The sequence below is a fragment of the Gigantopelta aegis genome, chromosome 10 (genome assembly GCF_016097555.1).
Source record: "Gigantopelta aegis isolate Gae_Host chromosome 10, Gae_host_genome, whole genome shotgun sequence".
Lineage (NCBI taxonomy): Eukaryota > Metazoa > Mollusca > Gastropoda > Neomphalida > Peltospiridae > Gigantopelta > Gigantopelta aegis.
In genome coordinates, this window is record NC_054708.1 from 31,610,671 (window position 1) to 31,634,220 (window position 23,550).

A 23,550-nucleotide genomic window follows, 5' to 3' on the forward strand; every position below is an offset into this window, starting at 1 on the left:
CATAAATTAACTCACCTCCTAAAATAATAATCAGAGTGTTTTCTTGGTTAATTGGTCTTTTCTTTCCGTTGTCTGTACCTGTGTTTCCTGATTGGCAGGTGTATATTTAGACGGTCCCCAGTCAATGTGTCTGGACACACTAAAAATATGTGTCTCTTTTCTTAAAGATAGGGTCAACTCAAACAAGAGCCTTATGTGTTGGAAAGATGCATACCTGGACCACCAACACATACTGACACTTTAGCAAATGAAAAACGCGTAATTTTAGAGTTAATAAAAAAACATGATTATTCCTGCTAACTGGGGGCAGCCATTTTGTTTCGTTTTTGTGATGTCCGGTGGGATAGCTTGGGGCAAAGTGACGTCAGCTCCTGACCATCTCCTGTATGTACAGTGTAAACAAAAGCAGTAATTTTCGACAAGGCGCTTCTCTTTGATCAACCTGACTTGTAAAACAGCATAAATGACGTAATAATATAATAAACTATTTAACTAAATATATTTCAAGTTGCATTAATGGAACAAAATGGGGTTATAGTATTTTTCTCTGTTTAATAATCCAAAGGAAAAATGTACACTATTAGGCCTATTGATATGCTACGTTGGAGCAAACACGACAACCCACAATACCTAAGTGATAATTTTCTTTTCTTTGGCACTACGTAATTGGTCAGTTCTGTGGTTTTAGATGGAAAAGTCATAGTTGTACATAACTATTTACAGTAATAAACCATGTCTATTACCATTTTAGGGGCGACAGGTAATATTCCACAATACCGATATGTATTTTTGTGTCTAGACAGCGTCAATTAATTGGCTCGTCTGGTTACCAATCAAATACGCACCTGCCAATCAGGAATCACAGGTAGAAGCAACTAACAGCATAGACCAATTAACTAAGAAAACACTCCGTGTATCATTTCAGTACGTAGGTTAATGCATGGACAAAACATTGTTAATTATTTCGACTTGTTGTGTAGCCACTTTGACAATGGTATTTTATTTTGTATTGAAAAATAATATATATAGTGCTGGATATACTTATTGCTGGCTTACTGGGATGTGTATTATTACAGAACATTGCAATGTATGACTATTTTAGTATTTATCATCCCGCAAAAACCAGGTAGTTTGTGTTTCTATAGTTCTAAGGCTCATTCCTGACGTTACGCGTTAAGTATTACGTAACCACCAGCTCGCCAGAGGGCGTACTCACTGAGATGATACAAAATGGATGCGCCTGTTATATATAATAGCCGTCACATTTAACCGTTTTATTAATTAACTATATGATTATACGTGTTGATATTAAGCAATAATGTGCATTATATATCGTTGAATATGCATACCAGGTGAAATGGCTTAATTGTCCTCTCCTTTAAGATCACAGGGTACTGTATGATAACAACATGGACACCCCTAAAATCGTAATGGACATTATCGGCCGTCCTGCTTTAAAATTACTGTAAATAATTCTGTAAAACCCTTAATTAAGTAGACTTTCCCATCTAAAATCACAAAACTGACCAATTACATAGTCTCAAAGAAAAGAAAATTATCACTTGGGTATCGTGAGTGGTCGTTGTTGCTCCAACATACTCTACCAATAGGCCTAATAATATATGCGTATTTTCTTTGGAGTTTTTAAGAGAAAAAAATACTATAACTCCATTTCGTTCTATTCATGGAAAATGAAATATATTTAGTTAAATAGTTTATTATACTATCAAGGCAAAGTATGTTGTTTTTACAAGTCACGTTGATGAAAGCGAAGCGCGTTGTCGTAAATTAGAGCATTTGTTTAGACTGTGCATACAGGAGTTGGTTGGAGCTGCCGTCACTTCGACAAAAACTATAGCACCAGACGCCACAAAAATGAAACAAAATGGCTGCCCCCAGTTAGCAGGAATAATCATGGTTTTTTATCAACTCTAAAATTACACGCTTTTCACTTGTTAAAGTGTCAGTATGTGTTGGTGGTCTTTCCAACACATACAGCTTTTGTTTGAGTTGACTGTCCCTTTAATTCGTGCCATTTGGGATTTCCCCCCCATTTTAAAGTAATACGCCACCTACAGTTTGTTTACGTTCCGAGTCTCAGTAACTTGTGTAGACAGTCAAGTAGCTAATTTTTAAAAAGTATATCCAATTCTTTGTTACATTTTATATTAAAAATTAGTTTTTCTACACATGAACCAAAATAGGTCAAAAGCACATGACCTGTATGCCAATTAAAACTATTGTAGTTTTCTTAATTTATGGCGATCATGCCCAAAATATATATCAAAGTGTTGTCTGCATGTGCATGTTTATTTTTACCTGTGAGTGATGTCAGTAAAAATGTGAGGTCCCAGGTCAATAGTTTTTCCATGCAAGCAAATATGGGCACTAAAATCGGAAAACGTAAACTAAGGATGTACGGTAGATCAATACAGTTTTACATTACAAATATGGCTATTACTACAATATGTATATAGTGAGTATTATATTTGAATAAATATTTAAACAATATTTAGATAAAAAATACAATTATAAATAACCAAATCTACTTAAAAAAACCCAAAAAGAAGTTTGTCCCACCTTGTCTTGCAAGTAATATTTTAAACACAATGCAGCAATCTGATGACTTAAATCAATAATTAAAAAATAAATAAAAACAGTTCCTTTTTTTATTTATTTCTTCAAGATGTAAATTCAATCAAGCAAGTTGCAGCTATATACTTTGTTCTTATGATGTTTTGCGCTTCTGTACTTGAAAATAGTAAATAACACGACTCAATAGCGTTACGTTTTTTTCGTTCAGTGAGCAGGGGTAGGCTGTTTGTAAGCACATGTGTACTTCTGATTGCATCAAATATGTAGATTTTTCTGCATTGTTTGTTCAAGTAACAATTAAAAAGTTTTTTCAACTAATAATTATAATAAAATGACAAAGCACTTTTAAAATATACTAATACAATTATCAAGTACCTCGAATCACCAGAGTCCCATGCTAACATATCTAATAGTAATTTTTAAAATATGATATATTTGATGAAAGGTACTTTTTTTTTCTTGCATCTTTTAACCTTAAATTTATTATTTTGTCTAAAAATTATTAAAAATAAAAACATACTGACATGTATGTAAACTGCGTTGTCTGCTCTCGTAACTATTTTGACAGGGGTCATAGTAAGTAGACCAGTTTTTATTTTAATGTGGGGAAGCATTGTAGTAAATATTAATATAGCTAATTTTGAATTTGAATAACCTCAGTATTCCAATGACGTCACGTTGTATCTCTTTACAAATTACAATAAACTGGGTGCATGAAGTTTCCGTTTTAAGAACTCTTGAAAAATTCCAATGCAAAATTGCTATTTGAATTTTTTTTTAACATTACTAATATGCCTGACTATATTTGCTGAAGATCAGGCGTAAGTTCAGTCAACTGCTTGCATTCTCTCTAGACTTATTTTTACACTACACAGTAAACTGAATTACCACTTTGGGAACCAATCAAATAGGTATTTCTTATAAATTTCTTTGTTTTTAATTGTTTTTCAGATTGATCATAATGCCAACAAGACGAGATGTCTTGTCACCAATCACAAATACGCCTGTTGGGCGACAACATCCTTCTCAAAAATTTATCTCACCAACTACAAGTCGCCATGTTGGATTACGGAGTCCTATTACCTTGCTAAATTCAGTTCATGACGATGAGAAAGAAAGAAAAGAGAGAAGGCGATCACGTGTCTTGGATTTGCAAAGGAAAAATCTTGGCAGTCCAAGTTCTCCATCAGACAGGTAATATGACAATCAGTTAAGCCTGTTTGTACTAGTTCAATATTGCAAAACAGCAAAAGAGGTAATAAAATGCAAGTACATGTAAAGCAGTCCTTCACATTTGAAAATACCAGGGGCCTAATTCATAAAGGTCTCTTAGGCTCCACTAGACAACAAAGCATCCTCTTTGCAAGTATTTTTGCATTACACTGCGATATCGCAAAGTTACGAGAGTTTAGTGAATTAGGTCCCAGGTGAATGATAAATCGCTTTACCTCGTAAATTCCAGGCCAGTGATTTGCATTACACAGAATAGATCTTGAGTGAAACTTAAACATATGGACACGAAAAAGTTTTTAAAAGCACACATTGAACAATTACTGAAGCAATATAATTATACTAACTAGCATTAAAACACTGAGGATGGCTGGGGTTAATGCAGTAGCTTTTCAAATAATATATCCAGCTGGAGATGTGCTGAAAGTTAAACCATGAAAAACAATTCTTTGATGTGAAGGACTGTGTAAACTACAAGTACACACACATATATATATATATTTACAAAGGAAAGTGAAAAAAGAACACTTAATTATAATGTTCTAGCTTGAACAGGAATGGCATTCCACTATGTAACTCCTTAACTAAGTGAGTGATGTTTTCTCTTATCTCAGAGTGACACCTCTTAATGGACTGAACAGTCTGCAGCTGGCAGAGCATTATACGAACTGCATCAAACTCTCGGCAGAAAACGTAAGTACAGCGTTAATCACATTTACATATAGCACTAGCAACACCTCTATATATTCTGTGTCACCCCCTCTGTGTTTTTCTGTGTTTCTCTCTCTTTTTTTTCTCTCTCTCTCTCTATTTTCTCTCTCTCTCTCTCTCTCTCTCTCTCTCTCTCTCTCTCTCTCTCTCTCTCTCTCTCTCTCTCTCTCTCTCTCTCTCTCTCTCTCTCTCTCGCCTTTCTTTTTCTTGTCACTACTAAAACAAACTTTATCTATTACATAACCCCAGCAATTAAGAAAATGACCTTGGGAAAATAATGTCCACGGCAGTTTTATCGTTAACATGTTTGCAACTCTGGATTGTAAGTAAATCTGAATGATGAGGTTTTTTTTTGTTTCGTTTGCCAATATGCTCTAAGATTCATTTATACTGGTCAGTATTCATTGACTGAAAGTGACATAACAGTTAACACGTGAATGACATGTGCACGATCAAGAACAGTGGAGTTGTAAGGGGGTGACAATTTATATATACAGCGTAGTCCGTCCGCAGTGACGTGCCAGTTCAATCTTGATCTTGATCTTTTAATTATATTACATCAAAATTTCAGAATATATTTAATGCGATATACAATTAAAAATATTAGAAAATCTGTCACCAAGACCGAATGCCCTCCCTTCAAACCCAAGTAAATCGGTATAGTTTTTTTCTTTTGGATTAGGCCACTCTGCACCAGAAAAAACTATGCAGCGGAGAATGAAAAACTCTGCGACAATCTCCACGACATTGCTGATTGCCTACATGTATACACCAATTCACCATCCCCCACAAACACTGTTTTCCACCCTCTCTCTCTCTCTGTCTCTCTCTCTGCGCTCTCTCTCTCTCTCTCTCTCTCTCTCTCTACACATTTAATCTCTCACACCGTCTCTGTCATATAAATGTATTATTTAGCATTGCCAACATCAATGGTTGCTTTCTTACTTATAAATGTTCTTTGTTGTTTTTTTATATTGTAGAAAATCAATGCAAAAAATGCTTTTGGACTTCATCTCATTGATTATATGTCTGAATTGCTCAAAAAGAAGGAACTGGAAAACTTTCAGGTAAATCAGTTGTTGTATTACTATAGCATTTTACTTATAGTAACATATTTGAAACAACAAAAAGTTCTGTTTGAGAACATGTTTACTGAGCTTGGTGGTGTGGTTGAGTCATCGGCCTAAAGTGTGAAAGGTATTGGGTTGAGTTTTAGTGATCCAGTGTATAAGTGAAAGACTACTACCACTAACAATTATTGATCTATGTCCTTGACAAACAGCCCAGATACTTAAAGTGTTTGCCCACGACAGTTTGCTTGAACCATAATTAGACATAAAAATAAAAATCAAGTAAAAAAAAAAATCAAGCCAAATTTTTTTTTTTACTGCTTTTAAAAAGAATACTTATGAAATATAATATTTCTTGTTGCTAATTGGTAGATTCCAATTTTTCTAACCATTAACATCTTAAGACAAAAAGTATAGACAGATGAAATATGTATTCAGGACAGGTTGAATTATATACCCAGAACAAAGTGCTTGAAATTTATTTGAACTTTATTGCTCAACTTTAATATTTTAATGTTAGTATTTATTATTATTTTTTATTTAAATATTTTAAATTGTCATCTCCAATCTCGATAGCAGCTAATTTTTAATGCTACATTTATTTTATTTATTTTAACTGTGTATGTGTTAATATTTTAGGTTGCTAGTTCCACTCTGGATGCCAGTGCCAAAATTTATGCAGGTCGTGTTGATTTCATTCATGCCGAAACCTACAAAGTTTTATCTGGACTTGGTCGTGGCTCGGACAAATCAAAGAATTCATCTCAAAATGGTATGTTAGTAGTTACAGTAAATTAATGGAAGAATGCTCAATTTCTAAACTAATTATTTAAATGTTTTGTGTCAAATCTCTTTTAACATAAAGTTAGACAGCAAAACTTTTATTTTTTTAAACACCCAAAAATAAATTTAAAATTAAAAATTTTTATATTCAGTATAGAAAACCGTCCCAAAGCAATGCTGAATTTTACATCTGTCAGTTTAATTAAGTTTTCTTGGATCATTATTATTGTTATTATCATTATTGTTATTAGAATACGCATATATGTTGTAATATGATTTTTATCTCACCTTTTCGAAGTAAAGATATAGTGATAGACATGTAGGAATTACTTTTTTGACAGTGGTGTTAAAGATTCATGTTTAGATCAGTTCCTCACAAACTATAAGTTCTAGGTCAATGAAACTTGGTTTATAGTTGCACCTATGGATTTTCATCACATTGCACTAAAAACACTTATTGTAGGTGAGACATTTAATTATTTTTCTAATATAAATTTGTTAACGAGCTGGAAAAATAGCAATATTATAATTACTATTAAGATTGTTATAACAACGAAATGAGCTATGACATGATCATATTTGGACGGCTGACAAAAACTGCCCAAAATCATGAATTTTAGAAAAACAAGTTTTAATGTTTAAGAAAAATAATAAAAAGAAATCAATTTTCTTTATACATAGTACATAGCTTTTCATTCCCAAAGAAATTTACATTTAAAAAACGACAAAAAAGAAATAAATGTCAAAGAGTGCACTGATTTCAATTTCACAGATAAAGAACAAAGCCAGCTCTAGTTGTCAGTCCTTGAAATATTTGATTTTTAACTCTTTTGTTGTTAATTTGTTTAACTCTATTGATGATTTTAATCTCTGGGATTAAACAGATGATACAGAGGCTGATGTTGAAAATGTTGAGCAGGAAGAAGGACAAAAGAAAAAAAGAAAGGTTTTATTATAATTTTTTATCCATATACATATTAGTTCAAAACAAGTCACATATGTCTATAGGACCTTTCTATGGGGTTGTGAAATTAACAATGTCAGTATTATCATAATACCGGCCTCGGTGGCGTCGTGGCAGGCCATCGGTCTACAGGCTGGTAGGTACTGGGTTCGGATCCCAGTCGAGGCATGGGATTTTTAATCCAGATATCGACTCCAAACCCTGAGTGAGTGCTCCGCAAGGCTCAATGGGTAGGTGTAAACCACTTGCACCGACCAGTAATCCATAACTGGTTCAACAAAGGCCATGGTTTGTGCTATCCTGCCTGTGGGAAACGCAAATAAAAGATCCCTTGCTGCCAATCGGAAGAGTAGCCCATGTAGTGGCGACAGCGGGTTTCCTCTGAAAATCTGTGTGGTCCTTAACCATATGTCTGACGCCATATAACCGTAAATAAAATGTGTTGAGTGCGTCGTTAAATAAAACATTTTTTTTTAATTTTTTTTATTATCATAATCTAAAGAAAGTTCATGCAGATAATTAAGAATTAACCACAATTATATTTTCGTTGATGCAAGTAAGAACCGAAAACCAAAGTGCACTTCGCATAATTCTCTTCAGAGGAGTCATACAAAAGTGTGCATATTTTTTTTTGGTTCATACTTGCATAAGCTGAAAAATTATTGTGTTCAATTCTTATAAAAATACAAATTGTACACATTTTAGGAATAGAATGTATGTTAATATATATGTTTTATCATTGACTATGTTTATAGTATTATTTATGTAAACTTCTTTGATACTTGTGTCACTTTGAAATACATAGAGGTTATTACCAGTGTTTTACGGTATCGTCAATATTATATATTAGGAATAAAAATTGTATTATGCAAGCCTCTGCCAAGCATAATACATTATTTTATTCCTAATACATGTATATTATATTTATGATACCGAAACACACAAGGGTAATAATCTCTTTATCATATAATCTCAAGCTTAATATAACATGTTTTTTAAACTGTACACTCAGCTTTAATTCCAGTCCGCTATTACTAGATATTCAAATGATGTAAGAATATGTGACATGGTGATATTTTGAATGGAAATGATATCAAATTTGAATGGCATCATTTTGGATATCCTTACTTAAAAATAAACTAGTACTTAACATTTTTTGTTGTCTGAATGCTGGACAGTTTTCACTGTATGTTTGCTTTTGAAATGTTTTTTAATACTAGACTATGAATGTATACATCAATTATGGAGTGTTACCATAGTACATTTGCTTAAATGTCAATAAACGTAGTGCCGTGACTGCTATTAATTAACATCTAATTTGCAAAGTTATCAAATTCTGAAAGTATGTGATCCGAAAAAGATCACATACTTTGATTACACTGGATATGCTAGCTAATATATTATAAAAAGGTTTATTGTTAAGTATTTTATATTGGCATGTGGCCTATTAGTGACATCATGTTGACACATCCCTAGTCTTAAATACAACAAACATGGTCACGGAATCATAGAGTAAGCAAATAACTTGTAATTTGTATTAGATTTCAATTAAATGTTAGATAAATAGAGGATTCATCACAAGTATTTTTAAAGATGGAAAATATCAACCGAGTCTATGTTAATCGGTATTTGTCGAGGCTCTGCCGAGACATATACCGATTAACTAGACGAAGTTGATATTTTACATCTTTAAAAATACTTGTGATGAATCCTCTATTTTTCCGTACATTCGAAGTGTGTTTGGTCATCCTGATGTTTCTCATATTTTTAAAAATGCACGTGTGTCTGAGAAGTAACAGTTATGGAGTTGAGTTTTAGTCTATTTTTAGAAGGTATTTGACCATTTCAAAGTCACAGACTCATGTTTCACTCAGTTGTAACTTTATGCAAATGCGTTACATGTTTGTAGATTAACTAAATGTAGTGTGCATTTTCATGGGCTGAAACTAGGGTCTGTCCCTTTAACACAACGTAGAACATAAACTTTACAGAACAAGTTTGTCTTGAATGGACACATTTTATAGCCCATCTCAACATCCACAGAAAAAAGTTATTGAAAGCATTTATGGTTATTGGGGGAAAAATCTAAGTCTTTACCCACATCTTCAAGTTGTGATGAAAAAATATCTGGTTGTGATCGTTGTGTTATATGTTATTACAAATGAAGAATATTTTAATATATTGTCACATCGCTCAGTAATTTTTTGTTTGTTTTATGAAAACCCTTTACTATTTTTTACAACTTTTCAGGCAAAGAAAAGTCATACTGTTGAGACAAAGTTGAAAAATATCAATGTCAACAAGTTTGATCTGGAATTTGAGGTATGTTGAGCTTATGTTGGATAATGGTTAAAGCCATTTTTTCTGAATCGTCCAAATCCGTGCAGGTGTTTTTTTTGTTTTTTTTATAGGGAGGTGTAGGTATATTTATTCAGTCACTCAGATAGTAGTGTCACGCATACTTCACTTGGTCTATATAAAAATATTTATAAATATTTTAAATCTGCCTTTGTGCTACTTGGATCATGTTGTTTAAAAATCGGAAGAAACCATTACAACAGTAGCTCTCATTGCTGGGGAAACCAGTTAAATTCAATATAACTTTAGACAAGTACATTTAGTCTTGTACAGTGAAACCTCTGAAAATCGGACCCTCTGTAAACCGGACTTCTCCCAAAACTGGACATTTTTCACGATCCTTTTTTTAAAAATCAGTACAGAACTTAACCTCTCTAAACTGGATACCTCTGAAAACCAGACATTTTACTTGGTCCTGAGGGTGTCTGGTTTAGAGGGGTTTCACTGTACTATTACTGACAATGCATTGTGCTGTTACTAAAGTTACACCACTAAATATCACCTTAATTTATTTCCCTGCATTTCTGTATAGGTTGACCCTATGTTCCACGTAATGTCGGCAGCGTTTGACGAGGTTGGGACTAGTGGCTTGCTGCTCAACAACCTGCGCTGTTTTGACGACTCGCAACAGCTGGTGCTAGATTCATCGGCTCTCATTTCGGTGGACCACGATTCTCAGAAGCAAGAGGAAAGAAAACCCATATCCGATGTTGCGGAAATAAAAGGTACTGCATCATTACTGTAATTTAAGTGTTGAGAGTTCAGGGCTTGAGGTGTGTTGGGTTACAGGGCTTTAGATTACACCAGAGTCACTGTGATAATGTTGCGTCAAAAAAATATACTCGTGGAAAATGGGCCATGGTGTCTGCAGTTTGGCTTGTGAGAAAGTGCAGCAAATATACTTCGTTCTGTTTCTTCTCTAACAGTGTACACCAAATGTCACAATGAGTGGTAAGTCTGGAAGTCTAAAAACAACTGTGTACCAAATACAACCTACTTGTACACAATGTTTACCAAATACAACCTACTTGTACACAATGTTTACCAAATACAACCTACTTGTACACAATGTTTACCAAATACAACCTACACAATGTTTACCAAATACAACCTATTTGTACACAATGTTTACCAATACAACCTATTTGTACACAATGTTTACCAAATACAACCTACTTGTACACAATGTTTACCAAATACAACCTACTAGTACACAATGTTTACCAAATACAACCTACTTGTACACAATGTTTACCAAATACAACTTACTAGTACACAATGTATACCAAATACAACCTACTAGTACACAATGTTTACCAAATACAACCTACTTGTATACAATTGCTACGGTAGGAGTAATCTATTTTTGAAACTTTTTTTTTTCAATATAGAAGAAAAAACATCTTAAATGCAGAATTTCTTTACAATTTTACAGTGTTAATGAAATTAATTTTAAAAAATCAATATATTTTTCTGTTTTATGATTCTTTATATTTTCATTAAAGGACTTCCTGTACAGTTTTACAGTAATATTGAAATGCAAACTTTATTTAACATTATTTACAATACTATAATATGGTACAACAAATATATTTGCCTGATGAATCTGTGATTCATGTATTTTTTCATTAAAGAACTTCTTCAAAAAGCAGACTTTGATAAGCGACATATCTGTCCAGCGTTTTCCGAGTTCAAGTTCAAGGACGATGTTAGTATATTTCAGTTTATATATTTTAAATACATCATATTTACTTATAGTCAGTTCTGTTTGTAAACCACCCTAAGCTTGTGGGACAAAAATACACAGAGAACTTAATTAAGAACCCATGTCCCACGTTTTTTCTATCCATGAATGTCTAACAAAATGTTCTTTCTCTTGTCCAGTCTGAAATGTGATAAATGTTTTGAAATGTTTTCTGAAAGACGAGCCTATTGACTAAAAATGACACAAATATTGATAGCAATATTCCGTGTTTTATCAGTACTGTATTTGAGACAAATTGAGAACCAAAATAACTATGGATCTGAAAAGTTCTAAAATCAGGTATAATTGACCATTTCGGTCAGAAAATGTTCATTGTAATCTCTTAAAGACACGTCCAAAACGTCACATACCTGGATAACAGTCTCAATCCTTGTTTTTATTCCCTGATTAGTCCCGATTCGATCAAGAGGTAACTGCAGCCACTATCGATACAATACAGCCTCTAAGGCTGCCAACCCATCGGGCTATTTCTCGTTCCAACCAGTGCTCCACAACTGGTGTAACAAAAGTTGTGGTATGTTCTGTCCTGTCTGTGGGATGGTGTATATAAAAGATCCCTTGCTGCTAACTGAAAAGAGTAGCTCATGAAGTGGCGACATCGGGTTTCCTTTCTCAATATCTGTGTGGTCCTTAACCATATGTCTGATGCCATATAACCGTAAATAAAATGTATTGAGTGCGTCGTTAAATAAAACATTTCTTTCTTTCTAAGGCTGCCAGAACATCTAGATGGGAAAGCCTTTCTATGGATAAATAAAATAAAACGTACATTTTCATTAAAGGTTAAATCAGTATCCTTTGCTATTTCAGAAATGCTTAATTAATTTCTCTGTATCTCTGCCTTTGTGTGCAAATGGGAAGAGGCAAAATATCACTGCTGAGGATTTACTGCCTGAATTATTAGTTTAGTGAATATTTCTTAGTTTTAGTTTAGTTTTTCCTGTAACATTTTGATTTAATAATCTAATGCATTTTTAGAAAATGCGTTGCAAATTCTCTTAACACAAACCAGTTAATTTCAGATGACCAGAAAGATAACAGTCCTGTCAGTAAAATCTGTGTATGATTACAAAGTAAGAGACTAAAATATAGGATGACACCTTAAGTTTTATTGATGTTTTTACTGTTATAAATTGAATCCAGGTGACTCCTAGTGCAAAAAGCCAGCCAGAGTTTATCTTCGACATGAATGCCGAGCCTGAACCTATTCCACAAGTTGAAGATGAATTTCTCGATGTCCAGTCTGAGTTGGCCGAAAATCTTAGCGATGGTGACAATCCAGGTAATAACAGATTTATTTATTTTCAAATAATTATTCTGACCTCAGACTGGTGCAGTTTCTCCACATCATTTCATGGGTTTGTCTTTTCATGCTGTAATCCGACCTCTCAACATAGTGCATTTTCTCTGTTACATTAGCCTGAGCCAAATGTCGTAACAGCTAACCATTGGCTAAAATCTTTTGTTGTGTCATGGTAGCCTGTTTATGTTAACAACTTTCTTAAAAGTCTTCTTCATATCTAAAACTTCTAATAACCAATAACAGGGGTGGAAATTTAGTGGGGGGTTTTTATGACTATTCCGTAAGAAACACTATTCCTTCAGGGTGTATACTACCAAATCAAATCCCATAGATGACATTTGTAACATATGTGACTAAAACTCCTACCTGCAGTGTATCAATCGACATAAACGCCACAGATATGAATACTACCACCCCTCACACTTAAAGTGAATCGGGAAAAATTGGGGGTCAAGCTGCTCGTTTCTGAGATAACGGGTAGCGTCTATGACTACCCTAGTTCCGCACAAAATTCGAGTACTTTTTTTTACAGGTACCCCATACGTGTTTCAAGCACAAGGCTACTTGACACATTGGTACTTGATGAAATAAAATTTCATATTGTTTTTACACAGATGAAACTATTATTTTTTACAACCAACACACTCACATTTATAACCAATCACAGGACTTGTGGTGTTCACTTCTCTATCAAAAGTTGGGTGCACCTCGAACTTTGACCCAGCCGGAAGTTATTTGATTTAGTACTACCTTCAGAGAATGTAATATCCCATAAAATATTCTCTGTTACATTAGCCTGATCCAAATGTCGTAACAGCTAACCATTGGCTAAAATCTTTGGAAGTGTCATTGGTAGCCTGTTTATGGTCACAACTGTCTTAAAGGTCTTCTCCATATCTAAGATTTTTAATAACCAATAACAATGGTCGAAATTTAAGTGTTTTTTTTTTTTTATCACTATTCCAACACTATTCCTTTGGAGAATGTAATATCCCATAATTATAACTGTTGGCATATACAGTGCTGCTCGCCTAACCAGTTTCCTTATTATGTTACACTACGTAAAACAGCGTAACGATCAAGCAAGTGTGTGTCAGTCTAATTTTGTTCAATAAAGTTCTTTCATTTGAAAAAAAATCTGAATAGTGTAGGAGCCCATCAAGCGAAGATGGAATAGCCACATGTGAAATTTGCTAGGCCGTGTTTCATTGCAACTTTCATGATGGGATACTGGAAGATTTGATTTACCATTCCGTTTTATAACTGAATATTTTCGGAATAGTGTATATTTCAACCTTTAAATAAACAAATGTATATGGTGAAGCAGTGATGTGAGAAATATATATATATATTTGATTTTTAGACGATGATGCCGTTTACGATGATAATGCTCTGGAATCCAATATTGTGGGTGACAGCAGGACAGCTCAGTTGATGCACTCAGCATTCAAAGATCTCACGTAAGGTTTTATGAAAAACCAACTTTTTTTTTGTACCAGTTAACCATGATACTTGTGGATTAATTTTGACAAAAGTCATATTAAGGGGGCATCAGTTCATGATAACGTTTGCTCACAAATACAATTCATATCCAAATATTTCATGGTATTTGATGTTGATAAAAGAGTAAAATTTAAGTTTGTAAAATAATTCCTGTTTAAAATGTACGGAAGCATTGTTAAACATACATTCCTTTCCTTTCTTTTTATGCCTTACTGCTTTTTAAATTTTACTTTTTTTTTTCTCTCTTTTTTTTTTTTTTAGACATGGCAGCACAGGTTCATTGCTTCAGATTTTGGCTTCCGAGCCTTCGGACTATTCGTACTTCAACAAAGCACTGCTTCAAACGTGGGCAGGACCAGCTCATTGGAGGATAGGGACCGTCTCAAAAGATTCCCGATTTAAGAGTGTTAACAAGAGTCAGAAATCCAAAGTTAAGAAACCGACGTTTCGAATTGAATATGATGAAACGGTGGATTTTGATTTGAAGTATTTCAAGAAGTCCAAGACGACAATATTAACGAAGAGGACATTGAACGGGTACAGCAAAGACCAGACTACTCTGCCGAAAGATCTTCACTACGACATGGACAAGCTCTTCAAGTTATTCTGCCAGCCGAAGATTATGGTACGTATTAGGGTCTCCTCGAGTACTAGGGCACGGGCCGAGTCTAGAAACACTTGAATCCGTTGACAGAACTCGAGTACCCGTGCAATGAAGAGCACTCTCATTTAATTATATTTTTGACGTCACTTTGCCATTTGCTTGCCGCCGGTTACATTATAGGGCTATGAGACAGGAAGGGAAAACAAAAGTCGATTGTGTGGAATGCAATACAATGGCATCCATGTTCAGCGTTGGAGTCCAATATTTTAGACTAGTGGAGGCTCAAGTATGTATGTGGGATAGAATGTTTGACAACACCCCAGTTCGAATAACAAATCAACCTCCAGGTGTCAGTTTGTGGTATACATGTTAAGCATGAAAGTCCACCATTGTATGCCCCCCAAAAAGTTTGTTTTGTTTAATGACACCACTAGAGCACATTGATTTATTAATCATCGGCTATTGGATGTAAAACATTTGGTAATTTTTACATGTAGTCTTAGAGAGGAAACCCGCTACATTTTTCCATTAGTAGCAAGGGATCTTTTATATGCACCATCCCACAGACAGGAGAGCACATACCACGGCCTTTGATATACCAGTTGTGTTGCACTGGCTGGAACGAGAAATAGCTCAATGGGCCCACCGACGAGGATTGATACCAAACCGACCACACGTCAAGCGAGCGTTTTACAACTGGGCTACGTCCCGCCCCACCATTGTATGCATTACACTGGTACAGTTAAATGAATAAAAATGCTTCTATGTTATGCACATTTGTGTGTGCATATGTCTTTGTGTTTGGTTTTGTAGTAGTTATTTGTGCATGTATGTGTGTCTGGTTTTTACGGTTGAGGGACAAGATCTAGATCAGTCGATAGAGTGCTTGCCTGAGGTGCTTTGGATAAAGGATCAAATCCCCTCGGTGGACCCTTTGTCATATTTGTCTAGTCCATTGCAAAAACTGGCTAATTCAGACCAGTGGACAATAATATAGGTTTTTTTTCCTCAGTCTGTTCATCCATTCGTGCATATGTTGTGTGTCTTATCTTTAATACATTAATAAGACATTAACACAGCTGGTTTTGTTTATGTGTGTATTTTGGATAGTGCTTGATATATATTATCATTTCTTTTACTTTATTTACTCTTTTGAATGTTAAAACATCCCACACTCCACAAATTAAAAAAAAAAATATATATATATAAATCAGAAGAAAAAAAATCCAAACTTCACCTTGAAACATGTTTTGTTATATTCTCATCTTAATATTCATGTCATACATTTTTAGATCAAGCGACAGAGTTTGGAAGGAGTTGGCCTCGATGATCAAATTACGAACTATGACTATGATAATACAAATGACAGAGAAAACTTCTGTGCTGATTTAGTAAGTACTGTAATGGAAAGAAAAAATCACAAACTCTCTTGACCCGTGGAGAAACAAACTTGTACATTCTGACCCCCCCTGACCCCCCCCCCCCCCCTCCCCTATAGGCCTGAGGGACAGTGCCCAAAAGGAGGAAAAACTAAGTCAATTAAAAAGAAATCTCTTCCATAAATGTCAAGCCTTGGTTGGAAGATAGAGAAATAATTTTGTGAATTTGGTCATTATAGAACACTCCAAGGTTTATCAAAGTTCTGAATTTAATTAATTTTGGGTTTGTGCCTAGGGAGAGTTGTATAGAGAAATTACATTTAAACTGCAATTCCTTCACAACTAATTTTCTATGGCCGCTTCCAGCTAAATTTGGTAGGAAGATTCCATGACCCATTCACAAACAAAATCATGAATTTGGTCATTTTGACCCCTCTGGAAAATATTTGTTGTGCACTCCTTAAGTATGGTATCCGGTGTCAACAATTTACTCAGGTGACCATATAGGCCCATGGGCCTCTTTGTTTCTTTTCTCTGATCAGAGGTCAATTTAAATAACTGGCATTGGTATTAAGTGCCATGGGGACTTAAACACTGTATGTTTTTTTGTTTTTTTTAAACTTAAATATATCGGTATATGAATATATTTAAAAATACAAAAGAAATAAAAAACTGAATGATTGACCGACTCAAATGATCTGTTGCGTTACATAAGAGGATCTTATTTGTGTTTTTTTAATGGTAATATAAACAAGGGAAAAGTTTCTTTTTAGAATCTTGATTAGTGATATTTCTAGTAAATTGAAAATTGATTAGCCACTATTGTTTAATGTTTTAAAATTGCATAGCGATGTCTGAAACTTGCGATACTGAACAGAATATACCTTATAAACTATTTTATTCTCATAATCTTCAGGTGAATGATGATGACGATGATGCTGACAACAACAGCAATGAGTTTGACTTTAACTTCGGGGCCGACTCTGGAAACTGCAGTGAAGCTTCGTCACAGAACGTCACGGAACCAAACCTGCAGTTTGATGGCATGGCCGCAGACGGGACAGTTCTTTGTGGTGACAAGCTACTGGCTCAGCCGTATAAGGTATATATGCAATCATTTTCTGTAAAAAAAAAAATTTTTGTCAAATCTCCCATCCCTCCCCCAATAAAAAGAAAAGAAGTACCGGTACTGATGTTAATAATTTTGATGTTTGTTGTTTACAAAATACTGTAAACTTACTCAAGGTGCTTTCACTACCCTGCATGCTTTTTCGTGATCCTCAAACTTGTTATAAAAACTGAACCCGAAAACAAAATGGAATTTGAAAGTGCAATGCTAGCGCAAGTTTGATTTAAGCAATATTTATATTTATTCAGTATGGTTTATGATTGACCAACAGGCAAAACCTTTAGTGTGAAGGCCCAATATGAACTATGAATATAGTGTTGCTGTACAAGCCTAACCCTGATTTTTTTCACTTTCACATTTTAACATACTGTGATGTTTACGTACGTTTTTAATTTCATCACCAGCATTTATGACTTATGTAATATATATTCACAGAACTTCACATACGTTGTTTTCGCTTCCTATTTATTGCACGAGTTTATTTTGCGCAAGAATATACACCACGAGACCGCGTAGCGGTAGAGTGGTATGTTCTTTCGCAAAATAAACGAGTGCAATAAATAGGAAGCAAAAACAACGTATGTGAAGTTCTGTATTTATTACATACCTTCTTTTATGTTTTACAAAAACGGTTTTTAATTTAACGTCATAACAACACTTTGTTAAATCTATGATCAAAACTCCTTTCATGGATGTACTTAACGTTAAGAATCATACTCTGGGGCAGCCTTGTGTAATGTTTCAAATACGATGTGACGTCATTTGTAAATCATATATGACGTCAGGCGCTAACTGCAGTAAAAACAAAAAGGGGATTCCCCGTATAAAAGTTCCGGTCCGGATTGCACATGTGCTAATACAGATTATTTTATTGCACGGATTTGATGTTTGTATTAGTATAGTAAGATTGAACAGGTATGTAATAAATTGTCTTACATATCGTTTCTTGATATAAAGTTTTAAGTGTTGCATTGTTACTACTAGCCCTGTGTAGTGGAAACCTAACAGTCTCGAGTCTGATTGAACAAGACTATAATAATTATATGTGTGTGTGTATATATATATATATATATATATATATATATATATATATATATATATCAGGGGTGAGGAAAAGCCCTTTTTTTCCAAGTCTGGGACCGATTCTCGATCTCCGAGAAAAATGTGCATTTGCCGGTCCCACTTTTGTCATTCTTGTCAGTCCGAAGCACCTGTCCGTTTCTATTATAGGAACAAATTCCTATCCGCCAATTGGATAGGCCTGCCCAAACATTGGCATCTTGTGCATGATTTAAAATAATAATAAATAAATATTTAGTGGTCAAACTGACTGGTGTTTCTGACGTCTGTGATTTTAAAGTCTGCCATAAGTCGGACCTACAATCAATCTATTGCCACTAGGCTAGACATTTGTCAAAGCTGCTGTGCTGGTCACGAGATAAAACAGACGTTAACAATAACATCATTCTTGGTGAGAAAGCTACCAAGGTATTACACTCCAATTAAAACAAAGGACCCATAGTTTGCAACTGGTCACAATCAACACATGTCAACGCCTGTGTACGGAGCTATGTCGGGTCGAGTGTCAAGGCAAGAGGCTTTTGTGAAATACAAACTGCTTGAAATAGCATAAAATATACTGAAATAATCCATAAATGTGTTTCTTGTTGACTGTTCAATGTAGTGTATCAAATAATTATAAAGGACTTTAAAATTAAAAAAAAGGTTTACACCTCTTCTTTTTTTTAAATTGGGAGCGAGCTGGAATAGCTAAACCGGCTATCTTTAGAGCCAGGAGAGGTCAAATGTCATCCAATCGGCGATAACGTTATTAATTGCTTTGTCTAAACGTGTGCCAGCTCAAGTTGTAAAACGCTCCAACAGTGTTATTGTTTTTTATTAATTTTCAGGACTACTGAATACTGGTACTTTTTATACATATATGGGAGTTAAAATGCATAACATTTATTCCAATTGACAATTTAATTTTTTATATTATTTATTCCATTATGTAAAATAATATAGTGAGAAATATTTTTTTTTTCGCTGATGTGATCAAAACAATGACCTTTTGTTTTTCTTTCATGTTTTGATGTTTATCGTTTCGCGTTCATGATTCAAGATAAAAATATACAAGTGCCACTATGATTTTGTTTTTAGAACACTATTTGGCAAATATCACCGTTTAAATGATTTTATAATTTTTATTTGTATTCCTTCCTTCTTTTCCCTCTACGCCCCCCTCTCCCCGGTAGTGATGACGTCAACGTGGGACCGATTGACAATTTTATTTTTCCCCACCCCTGATATATATATATATATTTTTTTTTTTTTTTTTTTTTTTTTTTTTTTTTTTTTTTTTTAATGTCCAATTTTCTTCAGCCTTTAATTTTGCATGGAATTTATATTCACAATTTTTTTTACATAAAAATAAATTCCATGCAAAAATTAAGTATTTTACATACCGGGGTATGTTATGTTTATGGGATGTGCATATAAAAAGATGTCTAGCTTATCTGGTAAGAGTAGGGTTTTTTCCCTCATGAAATTTCATGTAAATGATCATTCATTGGGATGCTGGTTGCATACCTTTAATTTATGAGTGACAAATGGGTTCTAACTATTTAATTTGACTATATCCAGTTATGTATTGCATTTGTGTGTACATTTAAAAACTTGTCTTTAAATTATTATTTATGGTTATTTTTATTTTTTTTACACAGGTTGCCAAAATTGATATTGCCTATGCAAAAACAGCAAAGAAACTTGATGTTAGAAAACTAAAGGCTGCTATGTGGAACATTCTAACTGTTTCAGCAACACAGAAAGTAAGTATATACATTAATTTGTGTTCAATTAAAAATTACATGTAATTAACATTTAATTTTGTTTTCATTTACATTTTTAGCTTCCTTTTACCCAGCCTATTATCTGAGTAGGGAAGTGGTCAGTATTTTATTTAATTTTGTTAATACTATATATTTAACAAAATTAGACTAAACAAATTAAATAAAATACCGACTAACTTATTACAAATAAGAGAGAAAAGTGTCAGTGGTGCTATCTGGAAATGTTAAGATTTTTGTTTTAAATATAATAAATATACAGAACTTCACATACATTGTTTTCGCTTCCTGTTTATGCCACGAGTTTATTTTGCGCAAGAATATATACCACGAGACCACGTAGCGGTAGAGTGGTATGTTCTTTCGCAAAATAAACGAGGGCAATAAATAGGAAGCGAAAACAACATGTGTGAAGTTCTGTATTTATTACATACCTTCTTTTAGGTTTTACAAAAACGGTTTTTAATTTAACGTCATAACAACACTTTGTTAAATCTATGATCAAAACTCCTTTCATGGATTCATTTAACATTAAGAATCATACTCTGTGGCAGCCTTGTGTAATGTTTCAAATACGATATGACGTCATTTGTAAATCATATATGACGTCAGTAGATAAAAGGCGCTAACTGCAGTGAAAAGAAAAAGAGAATTCCCCATTTAAAAGTTCCGGTTCATATTACACATGTGCGATACAAAATAAATTTATCACACTGTTTTAAAATGTCTTTATTACTATAGTAAGATTGAATAGGTATGTAATAAAGAAAAAATAAATAGTACAGGTATAAACACATGAAGTTGGGTTTTTTAAAACTAATAGAGAGTTGCTAAATTTGAGCAATGAATGTCCAAAAACCAGAAACACACTGGCTTTTCCCAAATTGATCCTTCAATAAAGGACCGGCCTCGGTGGCGGCGTGGCAGGCCAATCGTCTACAGGCTGGTAGGTACTGGTAAAATGTGTTGAGTGCGTCGTTAAATAAAACACTTCTTTCCTTCAATAAAGATGTAAGCAATGTGTAACTGAATGCTAAGAAAGCTTTACACTGCATAATGACTAGGGTCATGGAAAGATCGTGTGACACTGTTAATTGTAATCACCGTGCAACAAAAATGATTGTTTTCCAGAATAACGATGCAGAACAGACAGAAGTGGATATTTCTAAGGGACTTGAAGAGTTGTCGATGAAGGAGAAATCAATGTCCGAGCAGTGGTCGTTTAACAAAATGCTGGAGAGTCTTCCAAGCCATATCTCGGAGAGTGCAGTGAAAAATCTCAGTGTTCCCATCGCCTTCGTCTGTCTTCTTCACTTGGCTAATGAAAAGGTAACACTGTTGCTTTAGTCTTCTTCAGTGGGAGGGGGTGTAGACCAGTGGTAAGGCGCTCGCTTGATGCGCGGTCGGTATGGGGTCGATCCCAGTAACCAATGATCAACTACCTATAATCAATGTGCTCTAGTGGTGTCATTTTAAAAATGTTAGTGGGATGTAGATCAGTGGTAGAGCACTCGCGTCAATGAGATGTCCCAGAGATCACACTGGATCAACTTCTGGTATAGCCAGGTTTCAAATACATAGGTTTCCTTAAAATTATTAAAATGTCTGGGGGTTTTAAGGAAAATTTTATTAGCCAAAGACTAAATGTTGTAGCCACTTTGTATAAAAATTAGCAGTTGGTTAAGTTAGCAATGCACAGGTTAAGTCATGTATAGACTGACTAATACATCAAAACACATGGTATATGCTGTCCTTTTCATAGAAAGAGCTTATTAAAAATACACATGCTGCTAATCGGTAAAATAATGTGGGGAAGTGGGTTTCTTCTTGCATTTTCTAGTCTATGTTGCAATTATGTTTAGAAAATGTTGAAGAAAATATTTCTTTTCTTTGCCCTGTGTTTAAATGGGGGTGGGAGGTAACTCAGTGGTTGAGCCCTCACCTAATGTGTGATGGATCACAGGATCGATTTCCCTTGATGGACTCAACCAGTGCCCCATTATTGGTACACCAAAGGACATGGTATGTACTGCCCTGCCTTTCAAAAAATACATATGAAAGATCTCTTGCTGCTTTGTTTTGTAAAAAAAAAAAATTTGTTGCGGCTGTAGGTTTCCTTTTCCTCTCTTGACCAAAATAAACATATGTTAGACAGTATGTTTCTGTACTGTAATTTAAAATGTATTCAGGTGTCATTAAATAAAATAAAAATTCCTTTGTTTAATGGATTTTTGGGTAGGTTTTAAATAAAAGAAGATTTTTCTAACCTAGAACTGTTTTATTTGTATTAAAAAACCCAGGTATAATTGTTTGTTTTTCTTGTGTGTTTTTTTGCAGTGCTTGAAAATCCTTGATACAGACATGCAAGACCTGATAATCTCCCAGGACGTTTAGCAGCTGCTATTCTGTGAACTGGCACAGTGTTTGTTTTATTGTCTCTCGTACTATTTATAGTGTGTGTCGGTGTAGAGACACCAGTCTGGGGCAAGTTCTGTCAACCGCTTGTCGCTAACATTAACTAGACTGGGTTTGTTTGGGTTTTTTTTACGCTACACAGTAAACAGAATTACCACTTTGAGAACCAGTCAAAATAGTTTGCAAACGTTAGCGAAATATGACTGGCTGAACTTGGGTCTGGTCTGTAGCATTCATGATGAACATCTCATCTGTACATAAAATACATTTTAGATTAGTCCATCATTTTACTGTAGCTCAAGTATTTAACTCAAAGTATTCAGTTGTACATTTTTGTGGTCTCTTAGTAATGTATAGAATTAATTTTTTTATCAGTTTCAGTGAGCAGTATTCATAAACTTTATTCTAACTGAAAGTCCTACAAATTTTTAAATGGAAATTCCTGAGTTTGTAGACTTAGTTACATCTTTTTGGCAAATAGTAAGTATAATTTGTTTAACGACACCGCTAGAGCACATTGATTTATTAATCATCAGGAATTCGATGTCAAACATTTGGTAATTTTGACATATAGTCAGAGAGGAAACCTGCTACATTTTCCATTAGTAGCAAGGGATCTTTTATATGCACCGTTCCATAGACAGGATAGCACATACCAGTTGTGGTGCACTCTGGCAAATAGAGCCTTTTTAATGATTAAAATTGCATATTAGTTCCATTTTCTTTCCTGAAATATCATTTTAAAAATATCAATATTGTATATCCAATGCATTTTTAGCCATCCTGAAGTGGCTCGAAGTAGGTTTTACTTCACAATTGATTTGTACATATTGACGTATTATCAGAAAATGTCAACACTGAACCAAGTTTCCAAATAACTGGTTATAATCTGGAA

At 34.2% G+C, this 23,550-nt stretch overlaps 1 protein-coding gene across 1 annotated transcript; it reads left to right on the forward strand.

Annotated features, from left to right (window-relative positions):
* The first annotated feature begins 3,556 nt into the window (after positions 1-3,556).
* Positions 3,557-23,258, forward strand: LOC121384350 (condensin complex subunit 2-like). Its single transcript, XM_041514707.1, has 16 exons — positions 3,557-3,789; positions 4,440-4,518; positions 5,517-5,603; positions 6,246-6,378; positions 7,274-7,335; positions 9,604-9,675; positions 10,244-10,436; positions 11,346-11,419; positions 12,620-12,758; positions 14,143-14,239; positions 14,544-14,907; positions 16,179-16,277; positions 17,182-17,367; positions 20,118-20,222; positions 21,372-21,569; positions 22,578-23,258. Exons 1-16 carry the CDS (start codon positions 3,557-3,559, stop codon positions 22,632-22,634), a joined length of 2,178 nt encoding a protein of 725 aa, XP_041370641.1. The 3' UTR covers positions 22,635-23,258.
* Positions 23,259-23,550: the final 292 nt, after the last annotated feature.